General features: G+C 45.7%; 1 protein-coding gene across 1 annotated transcript in view; it reads left to right on the top strand.

Annotated features, from left to right (window-relative positions):
* Positions 1–6,726, top strand: part of ATF6 (activating transcription factor 6) — a 245,338-nt gene extending 238,612 nt beyond the window's left edge. Inside the window, exon 16 of the mRNA XM_040230020.1 lies at positions 1,490–6,726. Within this exon, the coding sequence (XP_040085954.1) occupies positions 1,490–1,698 (209 nt within the window). The 3' untranslated portion in view covers positions 1,699–6,726. The remainder of the gene's footprint in view (positions 1–1,489) is intronic.
* Positions 6,727–19,434: the final 12,708 nt, after the last annotated feature.

Genomic DNA, 19,434 nt, shown 5'->3' with positions numbered 1-19,434 from the left:
AGCAACTGACTGCTCTTCATCACTAGTAAGGCTGAGAAAGAAGGAAATTAGCTTTAACCGTAATCAAAGAGACTTATAAGACTTGTAGTGGGAAATTCACCATCAGTGGAGACTATTTTAGAAATTGAAATAATCAGCCAATAAAAGTGGAAGAATGATGTCTTCCATTAGCTTTAAAATAGGATATATGATCTGCTCAAGGCACTTAAAGTTGATAGCGTATTAGATTTAATAGTTTTTAACCTTTAAGAGGTGATAGACCTCATTAAGAATCTGATGTAACCCCCCTCTCCAGAAAAATCCTCACACAAATAAAACTTCGCATGTAATTTCAGGAAACTTACGGACTCTGAAGTCTTTGCATTAGACCCTATTTTAAGATACCCTGAATTAGGTGATCTCTGTAAATCTTTTCCTGCCTCGTAAGTGACAAACTCCATAGTTCAGTTTTCCCAAACATAATGGAATCTGAGGATCAAATGTTAAACTTTGGATTTTCTTCCTCTGGATTTATAATACTTGGCATACATGGTGTAGTAGTAAAAAATAAATAAAAAATAAAAAGATAATAGAATAGAAATAATTCTACTTTTAAATTCAATTCTTTGTCCTAGAGAAGCCAAATGTTTAATTGAAAACTCACTGGTTGGCTGTGTATCATCTTCATGAAAAGGCAGTGTAGGACTAGGCCTTCGCCAGCATTCTTCCTGATCCCCACACCCAGCTTTGGATTCATGGTTGAAAATGCAAACTGAGATGCCACGTTGACTCTCCAGCCTTCTTCTGACTGTATTGCTGTGACTGTTCAGCTGGACTTGAAAGATGTTATCTATTTATAATTCTTCCATCAGTTTTATGCCAAGTTTCATTGACTACAAGTTGGAAAAAACCACCCAGAATTACAAATCAGGGGATAAATTATTATAGCCTTCACTGTATTTTTATTTCCTAATTTCTAACCCTTCAATGCATAGTTGGGAATATCTTAATGAAATTAGAAATATTACTGAACTAAGCAGTCTTGGCCAACACCCCCTTACGATTCACATGATATGGTGGTCCATTTGACGAATTACTCCTTCCCGCTGTTAAAAGAGAAGGAAAGGACTTAAGTATTCTCCCCCTACACCCACTCCCCACCCTCTGCATCTGAAATCTCCTCTTCCGGTTGCTGCAGTCATGGAGATACACTGCATGGAAAGCGTGCAAGACATGCAATGTCTGTGAATGGGTAACCTGTGGTGTTAATTCTGACAGTGCCTCCAGCGCTTACTGAGTCAGTGAAGGTTGTTTGGAAACCAGAATTGAGGAGAGGACAGCCCATCCCGGCCCTGTAACTCTGATTAGTGACTGATGAATTCTCTGTACCCTTGAAAGCGTGTTGACAGTTCACACCTTGGAGTTCATGATGTCTTCCTGGGATTGAAGCTTATAGCGGAATTTTACCTTCTGTGGAATATTTATTGCTTGTGTGTATTCCTCTCTGCAGAGAATGTGATCAACGGGCAAGATTACGAAGTGATGATGCAGATTGACTGTCAGGTGATGGACACCAGAATCCTCCACATCAAAAGCTCGTCAGTTCCTCCTTACCTCCGGGATCAGCAGAGGAATCAAACCAACACCTTCTTTGGTTCCCCTCCAGCAGCCCCAGAGGCAGCCCATGTTGTCAGCACCATCCCTGAGTCATTACAATAGTACCCTGGGGCTACATTGGAAAACTAAGGCTGGGACCCTGCCAGACTGGTGAGCGGGTGAGAGAAATGTTTCTTTTTGCCTCGGTGGCGAGCAGAGAACTGCCTCATAATAGAATTCAAGAGATAGAAGAGGAAAAAACGACGCTGCTCTATTTCTCACCATCTGCCTATCCACTTGAAGAGCACTGAAGCTCAGCACAAGGCAAGCAGCAGTTCTCCAGGGGCATAGGTAGCCCTGCATTCTTCACCGCTGCCTGGTGGAGATTTTTTTTCCCCTGTACTTTTCTAAATTACTTTTCCCTCTGTATTTGTTTTGTGTTTAAATAGTCATATTCTTTCAAATAAGACCCGCTTCCCCTCTCTGCCGTTTCATTTATAGGTACCGTACTTTCATTTAACAGCACACAGATGTTTCCACTGATTAGATCTTTCATCAACTTAATGCAAACCAATTGTGGATGTATGCTTATTGGAAAGCAAATGTCAGAACCAGCAGAGCCAAAAGCATCCCCAAGAGAGGCAAACCCTTTGGAGTGTTAGGTAAAAGGAAAAATCCTCCAGTGGCAAAGTTTATCTTGGGATTTGTGGTTCACACCTGAAATGGCACGAGAACAACTGTATTGGGCGGGGAGGGTAGTGAATTTGAGACAATGAAATGGAAGAGACGAGGAGGGGGGGTGTTTTTGAAAGAGGAGATAGCTCCATTAATACATATATTTAAAACACTGAAAGTTTGATGAGACTGCAGTTTAATTCAAGCCATTTATTCTGAGGACCATGGGCCACTAAGAGTTAGCACACATAAGTATTTCTGTCTTTGCTTATCTGATTCAGATCCTCAGAGACCACAGAACAAGTCCTTCACTTCATTGTGAATCTCCGCACACTACACACCTTCTGTTAATATGATCCCCAGTTCAGGTAAGGAGCACGTAGCTGACTTCAGATTTAAACAAACAGAAGGTTTTCTCTTGAGAATTGACAGGTATTTACTCCTTTAAGACTATGCAGACAGGCAAATTAGATTCCTACTGGTGGAGTGCATCCCATAATATGGCAGTAATTTTCAGTTCTCCAGTGAAAAGGCAGTGAAGGAATATAGTTCTTTTGTCCTCCCTTATTAAAGCGAAAACAAAACAGAAAAATATCTTACTTTGTTCACTTGTACTTTACTTTCTTCTCCTCTGTGATTTCTACCTCTAGCTCCAAAAATGGGTCTTTGACCCTCTTCTCCTCTGAAACTTTTCAGTTTCTCAGTAGAATGCATTCTGCAAACACCACTTCGTATCCTAATTGACTTGCTTTGGTGAGATTTCTTCCCTTCCATTCCACACTGTATCAGTCTCTTCCTCCCTGCAAGAAAAGAACAGAGAAAATATATCAACTCCTCAAGGATTTACATGTAGCCAGTTAGTTTTCTGCCTGTGAAATTAGCGTGGTTCCTAAATAATTCTGAAGACGCACCAGCACTTCTGTCTGGACAGTGATGCTTCTCTAAGTCAGTTAGATGCTTTTGGAGGAAATCAGTTTAACTCTTGTGAGGGGAAGTAGGGGGCTCTGTTGCTCTGTTCCCCGGGAATCTGGAGTTTGAGAAGTGTCAGTAGCCTCCTTTTCTGTATGCACAAACCGTTTTAAATCAGGGCAGCACTCCACTCTGATTTGCTGTCCTGGGCAATTTCAGACAAGAGCCACTTCCCCAGGGGGTCATTCTTCCTTCTACTGGGCACCAAGAAATAGAAGGCAAGCACCTAGAAGACCTTTAGGCTGCAGGCCAGTCTTCTCCTGGACTGTCTTCTCCCGGCCCTGATCCTTCCCATTCTGTCCTGTGAATTATTCCAAACAAGAGGCTGCTGCCATGGCTGGTAGTCATTCCCAAGCTGCCAGCCTTCCCCTGGACTGAGGTAGTCGTTACGGCGGACACACATACAGGTGTGCGTGGAGTGATGGTAGACGGTGCTTCCTTCCTGTCCTTTGCACTGAATCGCGCAAGAGTGAACCATCACGTGGAGCTCGTGGTTTTAGCACTCGTTTTTCTTTTCCCCTTCATTCCCAGCTTTTCCTGTGCTCATTTTACCAAGTGGCCAGACTGAAGACTTCCATGTTGTGTCACCTGAACGCCTCTCTTTCAGGTGGGTTAAGTGTGGATTAAGAGTATCTGTGAAGTGACCATAAAAAGCAGTCTGGGAGCCTTGCCTACTTTCACTCACCGACCTTTCTGCTCCTTGTCATGACCTATTCTGGAACTGATCTTTTTGAGAGGTGGGAACAGGATTTTCCTCAGGGTAAAGTTTCAGGAAATGAGTGACAGGCAACTGACAAGGGCAAAGAAATATTATATTTTTTAAACTGCTGTCACGGCTACTGCTAATCCCTGGGCATAATGGTATTTTTATTTTAATGCCTGTACGCTAGCTCGAGGTCCTTTAGGAAATGGAAAGTTGCTGTGCCTGATGAATAAATTAAGCTGTTTTTTCCCTTAATTGTTGTGGTGAGATTGCCTTTTGGGGATGGCAACCAGGAATTATGGCAGATATGTGGGGGTATATTTATTTAATTTTTTAATTTATTAAGTCTTTAAGTGGTATTTTGCAAGTTTGTGAGACTATTAGATAGGGTCAGGGAGAGGTCAAGTCCACCTGTTACTAGATGGCTGTGCCCTTTGGGGCACTGGTACTACTCTTTTGGGAAGTGATGGTGAAGACTTCTGGGTGTGTTTTTTCCCACCTGGTTGCGACTTTTTAAGGCTTCATGGAAGTAGATGTTCCCTTGTGCTACCTACTGCGTCAGATGTCAGGAGCTGCTTCCCCGGGGGGTTAACTCAGCAGAACAGGGACACAGCTCCATTAGGACCATAGTGTGAAATGTCTCTTTCTAAAGTTAGGGTTTGTGAGAGGATCATCTTGAAAGAAATATATTGCTTGCCATCCTTGTAGTTTATGTTATTGGGTAGTGTTTGTCGTTTCACAAGTAAGAAATTCCCTGTGATTACGAAAGCTCAGAGCATCTTCTAATTTAAAAAAAAGAAAAAAAAATGACTACAGGCTTCAGAACAAAGCTGGCATTGCTTTGCCTTCTCTTGTTAGCAAGAAGTAGACACAGAGGTATTTGAAAGCAGCAATGTTACATGAGTCATTCCTGAGTGTTCTGAATAAACACTACTTAGAAACAGACAAGAAATTTGGGATTCAAACTGATTTTTCTAGCATTTTTAAAGAGACACTGTCCCGATTAAACTTTCCTGGCTTGAATCTGCCTCTCCTACTGGGGAATGAACCCCCAGTAGTCACAGCAGTGACACTCTGATAAGACCCTGCTGCTGTGGCATCTGGAGTGACTAAAGCTGGAGAACTCTCAAGCTCTTTGCAGCTTTTGTACTATTTTCTGATTCTCACCATTTTACTAACCTCAGGTGGTGAAACTTGACAATCAGAGAAAAAAACTTGTAATTATATTTGACTTTCTAACACATTGCCAAGTTTCAAAGTAGCTTCCACTGTCAACTATTAAAAGTAACCACTTTTACTGAAGAGCCAGAGTTAGAGTCCATGCCCCCTTCAGTCTGACCTCATGGGAATTTTCCACCATGAAATCCCTCTTTCCACTGCACACTGCTGGGCCAGCTCAGCTTCCTGCCTCAGAGTCCTAGGGCCCAACTTCAAATGAGACCTTGCATACTACCCTATTGGCTGTTTTCATACAAATTAACCTCTCAAATAAGATTGCTTAATGCCAAAATTGATAGACATTTTTGACCCTCTATAGACCCCTCATTCTTTGCCAAATGCTACTTTTGTTAGTCTTGAGTCATTTTAATTTACAGAAATTAGGATCTTCGCTGCTAATATGAATACTAATTATAACTTTTACCTTAAAAGCAGAATAAAGCTTAAAGAGATAAAATGAAGTATAAGAAATTTTTATTCTTACACCTAATAATATTTGGGAGGGAGCAATTCCTATTTCCCCTCACCCCTAGAGGTTGAGATTAATTTTTAATTTTCTAGGAAACAGAACATTGGACTACCACCCAAAATGTTGCCAGAGTCCAGATGGAACTATGCACATTAAAAAAAAAAAAAAAAAAAAAAACAACCACTTTTCTCTTACCTGAAAAAAGAGTCTGTTCTGTTAACTTATATTTTTAATGACTAAACTTAAATTTTATTTTGGACAAGACTAGGACTTTTCACAGTTAATTCTAATATCTCTGTGTTAATATCTGTCAGGTTTTCTGTCAGAACTTATGGAAAGAAGGATGACAAAGGTATCTTGATCAGGAAACTTGTCCTGTGTGTGAATCAAGGCATGGCTAGTCACTGTCAAATAGTGGGCACCACACCCAACATTGTGGTTTGCTACCTTGAAGCCTTAGAGCCTTAGCACAGTAAAAGACTTTTCATTATATTAAATGGAGAGCCAAGGAGTAAATAAATCATAGTTCATCGTTTCCAAGGTCAGCAGACAGCACACTCTCTTGCTGCTTGCCCCAGGGATGTTGCTGACCATTGGTCAACAAGCAGACCAGGCGGCGTGGCGTCTTGCCCAATAGGGTCATCTCAGACAGTGTAGTGGGTTGACTTTCGCAACAGATGTATTTTGCACCCTTTTAACTCACAGTCAGCCCTCACTTCTAGGTCAGTCGTCTTCACGAGGGGTGGTGGGGAAATAGAACTTTAGATGGAAACTGCTCTATACTACTGGCCCGAGAGATGCTAGTCACTTGTCATCACCTTGGCAGTATGGTTAGTCTGAGACCAATAGCGCTTCTCCCGCGGGGCCATTAGAACCTGATAGAGAGCGTCAAAGATGTCGTTTCACCAGGACTTTCTTTCTAAGGTTGTATCCGTGCTCAGTGAAGAATGGGTAAAAATGTGGAGGAAAGATGTACCATTTTCTCCCTTAAATTTTTTGTTTTGTTTTCAACACATAAAGAAACAATGACAGCAGACTATGATATGCTTTTAAGCAAGTCTTTATAATGCAATACTTGTTCTTTGTCTAAAATTCAAATAAAGAATTTTTAAACTTGCTTGGTTTTGTTCTGTATGTAGAAAGAGAAAAAAAAAAAAAAGACCCAAAATGAATCTGCAGTGTTAAGTGATTAATAATGACAAGGGAAGCCTGACATGGTTTCGTGGCTTGTTACTATGTAGATGAAACAATTGAGCTCTTTTCCACTCTTCTTCCCAACCTGGTTAAGTAAAAGTTTCCTTTATTGTGTCCAGATATTTAAACTACAGTCTTACTAAGGGGAAAAACAATTGCCTAAAAACTCATCCTTTGACATTCTACATTAGGAAACCAAGTTACTCAGTCACACCAAAAACCTCTTTTCAGCTTGGAATGACATGTCCATGAAGCTGGTCTCTGCAGACTGACAGCACAGAATCCATCTGGGAACAATCAGTGTAGGCATTTACTGAGGACCCAGTGTATGCCTCAGACACTGCTCTATGTTCTCTACCTTTTATCTTTTCTCAATCCTCCCTACAACTCATCTCCTACAGTGGGTACCTAACTAGTAAGCAGCAGACCCAGTATTTGGACCCAAGCAGTTTAACTCAGTGCATGGATTCTTATTTGCTCTATTGCTCCCCCCTCTGAGGCATAGATCGAGCATAGGTACCTGCCCTAAAGGAGCCTGTGGGGCCAGGTACACAAATATACAAAATTACAGTCACAACAGGGTTCTCTTAGAGGCAAAAACGTTTCTTTCCTAAGATACCTTATCAGGCTTCTTTGGAAAGTAGGACCTCAAATCCCCTCTTCTACAGAGAAGGTCAGCACACGTTGGAGGGTAGGGGCCTGGGCAGCAAAAGAATAAAAGCTACAGGACTTGGTCTCTGGATTCTGGAGCTTCTCAGGGACTCATGAGAAGATTCCCTGGTCACAGGAGGGCAAAAGACTTCACACTGTTCAGTGTGCTAAAATGTGAATCCTCTTCGTTGTCTCAAATATTCAGTGAGCCTGTTGTACACACACCTTTGAATCAGTGTTGTTTGAGGGAGTGAAAGAATGAAAATAGGATGTAATGTGGTCTGACTGGTGCAGAAGGAAAGCTTGCAGACAGTAAAGCAAAATAATTCACAAATGGAAGAGTCGATGAAGCAGCAGAAGTGAACAGGGAAATATCACCCCCCATACCCTGGCCCTCACAGGACCCCACCACCAAATCATTATGGGATTGTCCCTCCAGGACTTCCCACTGTACGTGGGATAGTGTTCAAGCCAATTTTGGGGTCTCAAAGGATAACCACAGCTGACATTTGGATTACACAATACATGGTGCCTGAAATAGAGGGCGCTTCTAGCACATACTCTGAAATTTATCAAACTAGTCCTTTTTTGTTAGAAATTTAAACCACTTCCAATGTTTTGCTAACCATAGGAAATCTATAGTGTATTATTCACTCCATCGCATTTGGTGTGATCTCCACAATTGCCTGAAGACAATTCTTCCCTTAGCTGACTTCATGATGATGGTTAATACATAGAGAAGACTTAACTTGTAGTAGAGATTGTTCTAGGCATTTGTAAGCATTAGTTCACTAAACTTTACAGCAGCCTTATGAAGTAGTTTATCCACAATACAGATGAAAACATGGGCAAAAAAGTTAAGGAACTTGCCTAAGAACTCACAACTAGCACATACCAGAGCTAGGATTTGAAATTATGTCTCAATTCAATTCAGTCGCTCAGATGTGTCCAACTCTTTGTGACTCCAGGGACTTCACCATGCCAGGCCTCCCTGTCCATCACCAACTCCCAGAGTTCACTCAAAATCATGTCCAGTGAGTTGGTGATGCCATCCAACCATCTCATCCTCTGTCATCCCCTTCTCCTCCTGCCTTCAATCTTTCCCAGCATCAGGGTCTTTTCAAAAGAGTCAGCTCTTCGCATCAGGTGGCCAAAGTATTAGAGTTTCAGCTTCGGCCTCAATCCTTCCAATGAATATTCAGAACTAATCTCCTTTAGGATGGACTGGTTGGATCTCCTTGCTGTCCAAGGGACTCTCAAGAGTCTTCTCCAACACCACAGTTCAAAAGCATCAATTCTTTGGAGCTCAGCTTTCTTTATAGTCCAACTCTCACATCCATCCATGACTACTGGAAAAACCATAGCCTTGACTAGATGGACCTTTGTTGGCAAAGTAATGTCTCTGCTTTTTAATATCCTGTCTAGGTTGGTCATAACTTTTCTTCCAAGGAGTAAGCATCTTTTAATTCATGGCTGCAGTCACCATCTGCAGTGATTTTGGAGCCCCCCAAAATAAAGTATTTCACTGTTTCCACTGTTTCCCCATCTCTGCCATGAAGTGATGGGACCAGATGCCATGATTTTAGCTTTCTGAATGTTGAGCTTTAAGCCAACTTTTTCACTCGCCTCTTTCACTTTCATCAAGAGACTCTTTAGTTCTTCACTTTCTGCCATAAGGGTGATGTCATCTGCATATCTGAGGTTATTGATATTTCTCCTGGCAATCTTGATTCCAGCTTGTGCTTCCTCCAGCCCAGTGTTTCTCATGATGTACTCTGCCTAGAAGTTAAATAAGCAGGGTGACAATATACAGCCTTGACGTACTCATTTTCCTATTTGGAACCTGTCTGTTCTTCCACGTCCAATTCTAACTGTTGCTTCCTGACCTTACCTGCATACAGATTTCTCAAGAGGCACGTCAGGTGGTCTGGTAATCCCATGTCTTTCAGAATTTTCCACAGTTTGTGGTGATCCACACAGTCAAAGGCTTTGGCATAGTCAATAAAGCAGAAGTAGATGTTTTTCTGGAACTCTCTCGCTTTTGTGATGATCCAGCAGATGTTGGCAATTTGATTTCTGGTTCCTTTGCCTTTTCTAAAACCAGCTTGACCATCTGAAATTTCATGTTTCACATACTGTTGAAGCATGGCTTGAAGAATTTTGAACATTACTAGCGTGTGAAATCAGTGTAATTGCGTGGTAGTTTGAACATTCTTTGGCATTGCCTTTCTTTGGGATTGGGATGAAAATGGACCTTTTCCAGTCCTGTGGCCACTGCTGAGTTTTCCAAATTTGCTGGCATACTGAGTGCAGCACTTTCACAGCATCATCTTTTAGGATTTGAAATAGCTCAATTGGATTTCCATCACCTCCACTAGTTTTGTTCATAGTGATGCTTCCTAAGGCCCACTTGACTTCACATTACAGGATGTCTGGCTCTAGGTGAATGATCACACCATCGTAACTTGATTATCTGGGTCATGAAGATCTTTTTTGTACAGCTCTTCTGTGTATTCTTGCCACCTCTTCTTAATATCTTCTGCTTCTGTTACGTCCATACCTTTTCTGTACTTTACTGTGCCCATCTTTTCATGAAGTGTTCCCTCGGTATCTCTAATTTTCTTGAAGAGATCTCTAGTCTTTCCCATTCTATTGTTTTCCTCTATTTCTTTGCATTGATCACTGAGGAAGGCTTTCTTATGTCTCCTTGCAATTCTTTGGAACTCTGCTTTCAAATGGGTATATCTTTCCTTTTCTCCTTTGCCTTTAGCTTCTCTTCTTTTCTCAGCTATTTATAAGGCCTCCTCAGACAATCATTTTGCCTTTTTGCATTTCTTTTTCTTGGGGATGGTCTTGACCCCTGTCTCCTGTACAATGTCATGAACCTCCATCCATAGTTCATCAGGCACTCTGTCTATCAGATCTAGGCCCTTAAATCTATTTCTCACTTCCACTGTATAATCATAAGGGATTTGATTTGATCTAGTTCATACCTGAATGGTCTAGTGGTTTTCCCTACTTTTTCAATTTAAGTCTGAATTTGGCAATAAGGAGTTCATGATCTGAGCCACAGTCAGCTCCCAGTCTTGTTTTTGCTGACTGTATAGTTTCTCCATCTTTGGCTGCAAAGAATATAATCAATCTGATTCAGTAATGTCCATGTGTAGAGCCTTCTCTTGTGTTGTTGGATGAGGGTGTTTGCTATGACCAGTGCATTCTCTTGGCAAAACTCTATTTGCCTTTGCCCTGCTTCATTCTGTACTCCAAGGCCAAATTATGTCTACCTTGCTTTTAAGGTCACATTCTTTTTACTGTAATACACTATCACGCATCCTCAAAGCCATAGAGGATATCACAGGAGACAGAGTAGAGACAGAAACAAAGTCACAGATCACAGGCAACCAGGCTGCTGAGGCATGTTCAGGAAAGAGGGACAATAGCTAAGAGGCAGAGTCCAGCAATGCCAGTGGATTTGCTGTGAACAACTAATTCCTTCTGAAGGCATATACTCAATGCTGGTTGCATATGGGGCCCACAGTGGGCTGCTGCCCTGCCTCTCCTGGACCTTAATCCTTGTGTTCTTCTTGGGTGAGTTACCCAGTGGGGTGAAGACAAGCTGGTGGTTCCACAATTGAAGGCCCCAGGCTTGGCCAGTCCACCCACTCAGCTCAGGTCGAAGAGCATTCAAGTGTGACACTTCAACCCCATCTGCAGGGTGTATCCAACTGCCTACTCTTTTGCTCACAAGTTCTTTTGTCTTTAGAAAGTTTTCACTGCAGAATTAACTTCTAGTGTGAATGTTGGACTATGAGATGGTGAGAGATACTTTTGTAAGAGATCACTGATGTCCAGATCCAAAACTGAAACACTTTGGTCCAGAAGAGAGGGATGTATCTTTAAAATAAATGCAACACACCATGTTAAGAAATGGGTCATCTTGTTAGCTTAACTATGTGCAACCCTGTCACTCCTAAAAACTGCTCAATTAGGAGTAGGGGGACTGTGTGAAGCTAACCAAAAATATTTCCAGTTGTTTGCAGGCATAGCCCTGTTCCTACATACATCAGTTGGTTGGTTGCAAAGAAAAACTGAGCCTCAAAAGCCTTTCCTGACTCTCATTTCTTAGATGTCCTGCTAGACTTCCAAAGCCTCTCAGGTTATGCACATTGCCCGAGTACTCGGTGGAACTTGGACTCCTGAGTTGAATTTCCCCATAGCTAGAGTTAGTGGCCCCAGAATTTAAACCGTCGTTACAGATGCTGTGTTGAACTAAGCTCAGGCAGCTACCACCAGTGTGTGGGATGCTATATAGATAAACCAGATAATATCCTTGTCCTCAAAGACATGTGAATGATGTCTCTTCCTTGGGTCTATGCGGTCACCACTCTGTTCCCACAGAAGAGTAAAGATAATTTCCAGACGAGGTCATGATTTCCAGTCAGCCTGAAAAATAAGTTTAGTTAGACACAAGCTGCTCTCAGGAGAGCTTTGGGATGGACGATTCATTGACCAGTGTCTTTCCACAGCCACAGAGCTCACCCACTCACTGGGCTGCTGGTCCTAGGACGAACAATGGTGCATTTCACTGGTTTCCTGAACATGCTGGAATTCTCTGCTCAGTGACTTGCTCACATCAGACCAACACAATGCCCCCTCGAGCCTGGCAGCCTCAAGCAAGACAGAATTACAGCAACCTCTGCACCACCAAGGAAAAGGGGGAGAAGGAAATGGCAACCCACTCCAGTAGTCTTGCCTGGAAAATTCCATGGACAGAGGAACCTGGCGGGCTACAGTTCATGGGGTCACAGAGTCGGTCACGACTGAGCATATCAGCACGGCACCGCCAGCCTGGCTGTTTCCATCAAACCCTTGGCTAGGTGGGGAACTGAAAATTCATTCAATTTAAACAGCATGAGCTGAAAGATTTCAGCAAGATGCTGAAACATTTAACCTCTTGTTTTAAGTGGCTCTATGGGTCACTGCTCAGGTGAACACAACAAGTAGCCCATTGGGGGCCAATTCCATCTCCCCAAGATTTATAATCTGGTTCAAGTCAGCAGGGCATCAACAGTCCAAAGAGGGAGAAGCCTGCTCTTAGAGAGGTAGCTTTCTTTCCAAGCTCTCACCTCTGCCATTTCTTGTTTAATATCTGTCATCTCTGAAAGGCGGTAAACTCCAGAAGATCAAGAACTCTGTCAGTATCTAATTCTCTGTTTTATCCCCAGTAGTTTTTTGACATGATGTGCTTAGAATATGGTACTTCGGGCATTTCAGGCCAACTCAGATTTTTTGTTGAGTTCAATTGTGGAGCATTTAGAAAGCCACAGACAGACGTTGTCTTTCCAGAAGTTTACACGATAGACTGGCATTTGTTGCTTGTGTTTGCGTGTACCAGCTACGTCACCATATAGAAATACTCACGGTGCTCTTGCGATGCAGACACACTGCCAGCTATGAGCAGGAGGGACACGCAAGATGGGGGCCCTGCCTTTCCTATCAGTCAAGGCAGCATCAGCTCTCCCCTTCCCTTTTTATTTTTTCTTGCTGTTTTCCTCTGATTTCAGTCTGTGGCACACTGGAGGTGTTCTGGAGAGAGGCTGTAGACCAGGTGCTCTACAAATGTGACCTTCATTCTGTAGCAGCAACAGCACTTGTTAGAAATGCTCTGGTCCCCACCCAGACCCACTGAATCAGACTCAGGCTGGGCCCAGCAATCTGTGTTTTAAGAAGCTCTTCCTTCGTTGGGCTTCCCTGATAGCTCCCTCATTGAGCTTCCCTGGTACCTTCCCCACTGTGCTTCCCTGATAGCTCAGTTGGTAAAGAATCTGCCTGCTATGCAGGAGACCCTGGTTCTATTCCTAGGTGGGGAAGATCCCTGGAGAAGGGATAGACTACCCACTCCAGTATTCTGGCCTGGAGAAGTCCATGGACTATACAGTCGGACATGACCAGTGCCTTTCACTTTCACTTTTCATTTTCAGAGGATTCTGATAAGAGTTTGAGAACCACCCATGTAGATGCTTGTCAGAGATGGTGGAGGAGTGAGAATATCAGACCCTTGCCCAAGAAGATCCTTCCCAGACTGCCATTGCTGGGGCTTCAGGGAAACACCAGTAAAGAATTTTCTTGCTGTCACTCTCTTTCTGAAAGTTCACAGGGTTACACCTTGAGCATCCATGACCTCCCACCCCTTGTCACTTCACCTGGCCTCCTGCTACCCAGGATGACCTCACTCTCAGCTGAGCAGCAGGAATCAGGGCTGCCCGCAGAGTGGGAATCAGAACCGTGTCCTTAATCAGAAGTGTGTCAGGAACCTCAGAGCTTGGGGCTGCTTACTTCCCAACTGACCTGAGGCTCTCCTGGGACTGAACCCCTCAGAGCTCCCGCCTGGAGCCAGCACCCTCTGCTGCAGAAAGGGAAGCTCTCCCAGGCCTCCGTCAACCCTCCCCCTAGAGCATGTCTTCGCCTCGAGGCTAGGAGAGCCCCCGGTGCAAGTGCAGAGACACCCCAGAGAGGGCGCTCCTAGCCGAGTTTGGGACCTGGGACCTGGGACCTGCACCCTCACGTCTCGACAAGACAAGAAGATCTGAGCTCCATGAAGGAGCTCCATGAAGTTGATTCAGTTGGCTGCAGGCTGTAACCCCCTTCAGTACATCACCAGGTCGTGGTTCCCAAACTTGGCTGCATATTGGAATCACCTGGGGATCTTTAAAAACTGCTCCCACTCTCAGCCCCAGATGTTCTGATTTAATTGGCATAGGGTGTGACCTGGCCATCGGTGTGTTTTAATTCCCCCAGGTGATTCTAATGTGCACACAAGTTTGGGAGCCAATGAACAAGTTCTCTTGAGACCAAGACCCAGCTTATATTCTAATGTTTAGGGAGCAACATAGGCCTAAAGATGGAAGGTAGAACCGGGTTTCAAGGACAAGAAAAAAAAAAAAAAAAGGTATTTCAATCATCAGACAGACTCCAGACTTGGCAAACAGCTGGTGAAGAAAGGAGGGGAGAGAGGTAGGGATGGGGGGTTGCTGGTGAGCATTGGATTCACTGGTGGAGATGATGTCAGACATTCCTCTGCGATGTTAGAACTGGGGAAACGCATGAAAATAACCATGGCTGTGAAAATGGAACTTTCTGTGAAATGGCATATTCTTGGAAGGAGAGGGGAGAGGAGAGGGGGAAAGGTGGGGGTGGGGTGGGGGCCAAGCCAGAGAGAATACAGGAGGGAGATTCACTCCCAGACCTCTGAAGAATGGAAGAAGGAACAAGAAGATGTGAAAACGTGTGTGGAGGAGAAGGTGGTTTGAGTCGGCACGATGAATGGGGACAGAGGCCAACTGCTGACCCGGAAGCAGCAGAAGCAACGAAAGAAAAGCCAAGCCAGGAGGGAGAGAAGGAATCCACTGCTAAGAAAAGAAACACCCAGCGTTTGACCCAAACCCACCCATGCAGATGGAGTGCTTCCCAGGAGCAGGCTGAAGGGGCAGCTCCCCGCCCCGCACAGCCCCTCAGGGGAGGGGAGAAGACAAGGAGACAGCCAGCGTGTCCCTTCCCCCTTCTCCTCCACTCCTGGTGCTGCAGGGCTCGCAGACGAAGGCGCCCTGGGCCTGACACTGGGAAGCCAGATCCTTCCCGTTCCAAGTTTCTGTGAGGGAGTGAGGGCCGAGCCCCAAGGAGCCCAGGCCTCCGGCTCCTGTGGGTCTCGGGGGGAGCAGCTCCCCACCCAAAGCCACGCGCCAGCCCCTGATTCTTAGATCTCACCCTAATGGCTTCCCCCGGGGCGAGCCATCCAAATATTGAGTCACCAAGAGAAAAAAGCCTCACAGACCAAACCTAGAAGAATGACACAGGCTCTTCTATTCCTGGATGAAAGATTTCACACCTACTTTGTGCAAAAATCAGGAGACTTCTCGTGACTGGGTGACTGTAACCTGCACGCGTGTGACGAGCCTCCCGCAAAGTCAAGATACCGGCTGCGTCACGTGACGCGGCCCCTGTGACGCCCGGCAGGCGGGTCCCCTCTCGGCGCCTGCGCGGACTCGGAAGAGCCGCACCGAGACCCCGGCACCACCTGCCGGGTTAGTGCTCCCCTCCCCTCAGAGTGTCGCCATGGGTGCGGTTCAGGCTCAAGCAACCGTCTGGGGGGACTGGAAACCAACGCCAAATCAAGTGTTCCGGATGCTGGCCGTTGTCCACCCGCCGCTGTGCCTCCTCCGTGGGCACCGTGGGCCCTGTGCCCCCTCCCGCCCTCCGAATGTCTCCCGAGCTGTTCGGAGGGGCTGCGGGAGCCGCATGACAGCACTCTGGGTCGTGCAGCTGGGAGCTGCCTCCAGCACTTCAGAGTTTCCAGTCAGTGGTTTCCTGTGGGAGAGCAGGCCGGGCCTCTGCTCTCGCTTCCTGGCAGGCCTCCCCCTCTCTCTGCTCGGCCTCCCGTCCATCCTGACCACTGGCCTGGCCTCGCCAGAGGAACAAAAAGTAGACTGGCTTCCTCAGAGTCAGAAATACAGCTTGTCTGGGAGCTGAAGCTAGCCACTGGACCTTAGTTTTTAGGGGACAGGAGTGAAGGGGGTATCCTGGGACCCCAGAGTCTAGAGCCTGTCTCCTGAGAGCTGCAGTGGGTAGGACGGTCTGTTCTGCAAGAATGCAGCAGCCCAGTGGGGGTCCTCGTCTGTCCCACGGTTTTTAGGGAGGGCAGGGTCCCCTGCTGGCTGAGAAGGCTGGGTGTCAGGGTGACCTGGGGCCTCAGGAGCCTGCTCCAGGGGCTGCTGGGAGGCTCAGCAGTCCTGCTGTGTGACAGAGCTGAGCTGTCTGTGGCACACGCGTGTCAGCACACCACCTGCTCGGAGCTGGGCTCTGCTCACGCTCTCTCAGGGACACAGAGATGTCCTCCCAGGGTAGGAAGCCTAGAGAGGAAAACACATGAAGTGTGAGCAACTCAGAAGCACCAGATGCCATGTGTGCAGAGGGAGATGGGGAGGAAAGGATAGGCAAGCCGGGGGGCTTCTAGGAGGTTGGTCTGGGGTAGGGCCGTAAGGGAAGGGGAGAATTCAACCAGGTAGTGACGGGGGAGGGTCACCTGTCAGGGAATTCCAAGGAGAGGAACGGCCTGAGCAAAAGCAGCGAAGGTGCCCCGGGGCCAGCGTGGCCTCACGCGTTGAAGTCTTGTCCTGCCCAGGGAGGAATAAAACCGGTGGGTCGATAACTTAGGACGTCTCTGACGCACTACCTTGATGCTGGGACTGGCTGTGAGTAATCCCGAGTGGTTCCCCGAACTTGGACAGCTCTATCTCAAGAGAGTCATACTCGGGGGATTCCCTAGGAGGGAAGAGTTAGGGGTTAACCTGCACAAAGTGAGTCTGCCTTTCACTGGATGTCCCAAACATTGCTGTCCTCCAGAAACCAGGAGACACCTCAGGGTCCTCTGAGTCATGGGTCCAGTGGCCCTGGGGAGCAGGAATTCCTTCCACATCACTCCTAACAAGAGCTCTGAAGTTCTGGAAGGTCCTCAGTGGCCCTTCAGCTAAGGGGAAAGCCAGCATCAACACCTTTCATGAAGCTCGCATTTATTGGCCCTCATGAGACCTGCTCCTCCTAGCCATGCCAGCTAGACAAGGGGTAGACACAGTCAAGTCACGTGCTCAGGACAAACAGATGAGCTGAACCAGTCACAGGGGTTGAAGAAAGAGACCCAGGGACGGCAAGCTCAGACAGCTGGTTGACCACACTGCCGCCATGCTGGGCCACATGCAGGATGACTGAGCCCAGAGAAGCAGAAGTAAGGGAGCTCTCTGAGGGCCTCCAAGAGATGGAGAGGATTGGCAGTTCCCAAATTTTCTGTCCCAGCCTCTGAGAAGATCATGATCTGTGCTTAGTCGCTCAGTCCTGTCCAACTCTTTGGGACCCCATGGACTGTACCTGGCCAGGCTCCTCTGTCCATGGGGTTCTCCAGGCAAGAATACTGGAGTGGGTTGCCATGCACTCCTCCAGAGGATCTTCCCAACCCAGGGATCGAACCCAGGTCTCCCACAGTGCAGGCAGATTCTTTACCATCTGAGCCACCAGGGAAGGCCATGAAGATCATGATACCTCCCTGAATGTCTAAAGGACTGCCCTTTGCATCGATTACATGCTTACAAACAAGTGTCTTCTATTTGAGCTAGCCTGGGTAGACTTCTGCTTGCTACAACCAAAAGATCCTGCGATGAAAGAACATTACCCTCCCACCTCTCCTTGCCTCTGGACTCAGGCAGGAAAGGTCAGCTTATCACGGAGGCTGGAGGGTGGAGCTGGGGTTCTTTTGAGGGCAGCAGGCAGACCTCCCATCCTTCCAACCCCAGCTTTGACTCTCCAAACCCGAACTGAAGCTGCTATGCGGCTGGGAATTTCACCAGAGTTTTCCGGCCCGTTCCTGGCACCTGCTGCTCTTGGCTGCACTTTAACTCCCCCAGGCAGTGCCAGATTTTCCTTGGTGATCCCAGGCCAGGCAATCTCCTCCAGAGAGAGCTCAGCTGAGGTCACACGGAAAATAACCCATGAGCGGGGCCCTGCCCCAAGCTGCTTCAGATGACTTCCTTTTGTTCTCTCGCTCTCTCTCTCTTACATGAAACTGGCCTGTTTTACCAGGTCAAATTGCATTCTTCTAAACACAGGAGTGCTGTGCAGTGAAAGCTTGATACAAGTTCTTTGCACCTAATCACTCTGGGAAAGCTTTCAAAGCAGAGAACTGCAGGGATACTGTGCCATGATATCTTTATAACTGCTTGCTGGCTTTCAGATTACAAGTCCTTCCAATGGGAAAATTCATAATACAGATGAACTACGCTTTACACTATAACACATTCCTGAAGAGTCACAAACAAATCTGCTCACTCATATTCTGCCTTATTCCAGAAAAAAATAACCCCACAGCATGAACCAAGATGGCAAATTAGAGGGAAAGGAAAACGAACATCAAAAATATAAAAAAGAACCAGGAGAGAAATGGTCACCATACAAATCCTACTTGCTTTCTATAGGTTAAGACATAATAGTGCTGTACACTTCCCAGCAGCTAATATGGAAAGAGAAGCGTGATTAGTTACACAAAGAGTCACATATAAACTGAATTTTGGCACACTGAATCACATTTCAAATATACTAGCAGAGGTTGCTATTGAAAACTTTTTAAGAGGCATCTGGTTTAGGGTTTTAGTTTCTGTTTGTTTGTTTTTGTTTACTCAGCAGCACTTTATCTGGGGAACTGGCCCTTCCTGATGTGGTATGATTCGGGTGAGTTGTCAGTCACAGAATCATCCCACCTTGTCATGGAGGGAGGCTTGGGACCCAAGCTCACTAATCATACCCTCTACTGGAAATTCACATCTTGAGTAGAGAAACATAGGGGCTATATATGGTTAAAGCAGAGGCTCCCGTGAGGGTTGGAGGAGGAAATGGCAACCCACTCCAGTATTCTTGCCTGGAAAATCCCATAGACAGAGGAGCCTGGTGGGCTACAGGTCACAAAGAGTTGGACATGACTGATCTCTCACATTTGCACACACACACACACACACACACACACGCCTGTGAGGTTATCTTCAAATGACCATTCACAATGTCCTGCCACCCCTGAGCCCCAGTGCTGGCCGTGTTCTGTCCTTGCCATTCTGGATTTCCCTTGAGTATGTTAACTTCCTAATATCCTTCCAATAAATTCCTTTTAGCTGAAGCTAACAGATGTCTATTCCTATTGCTTATAACCAAGGGCTCTGAAAGATATTATACCAATAAGTTTATATGGAATATGAGAATGCTCTCAGAAAGTAAATATTAGGGGTTTCAAGATGGCAGAGCAAGAGGACATGGGGCTTACCACTTCCCACAAACACATCAAAAATACATCTATATGGGGAACAGTTCTCATGGAAAACTGTAAATTGGCAGAAGAACTGTACAGCCAAGGCTGTAAGGAAGATTCCCGTGTGATTGGGTAGGATGG

The sequence above is a fragment of the Oryx dammah genome, unplaced genomic scaffold (genome assembly GCF_014754425.2).
Source record: "Oryx dammah isolate SB20612 unplaced genomic scaffold, SCBI_Odam_1.1 HiC_scaffold_28, whole genome shotgun sequence".
NCBI classification, from domain to species: Eukaryota; Metazoa; Chordata; class Mammalia; order Artiodactyla; family Bovidae; genus Oryx; species Oryx dammah.
This window is presented reverse-complemented; position numbering and strand designations above follow the sequence as displayed.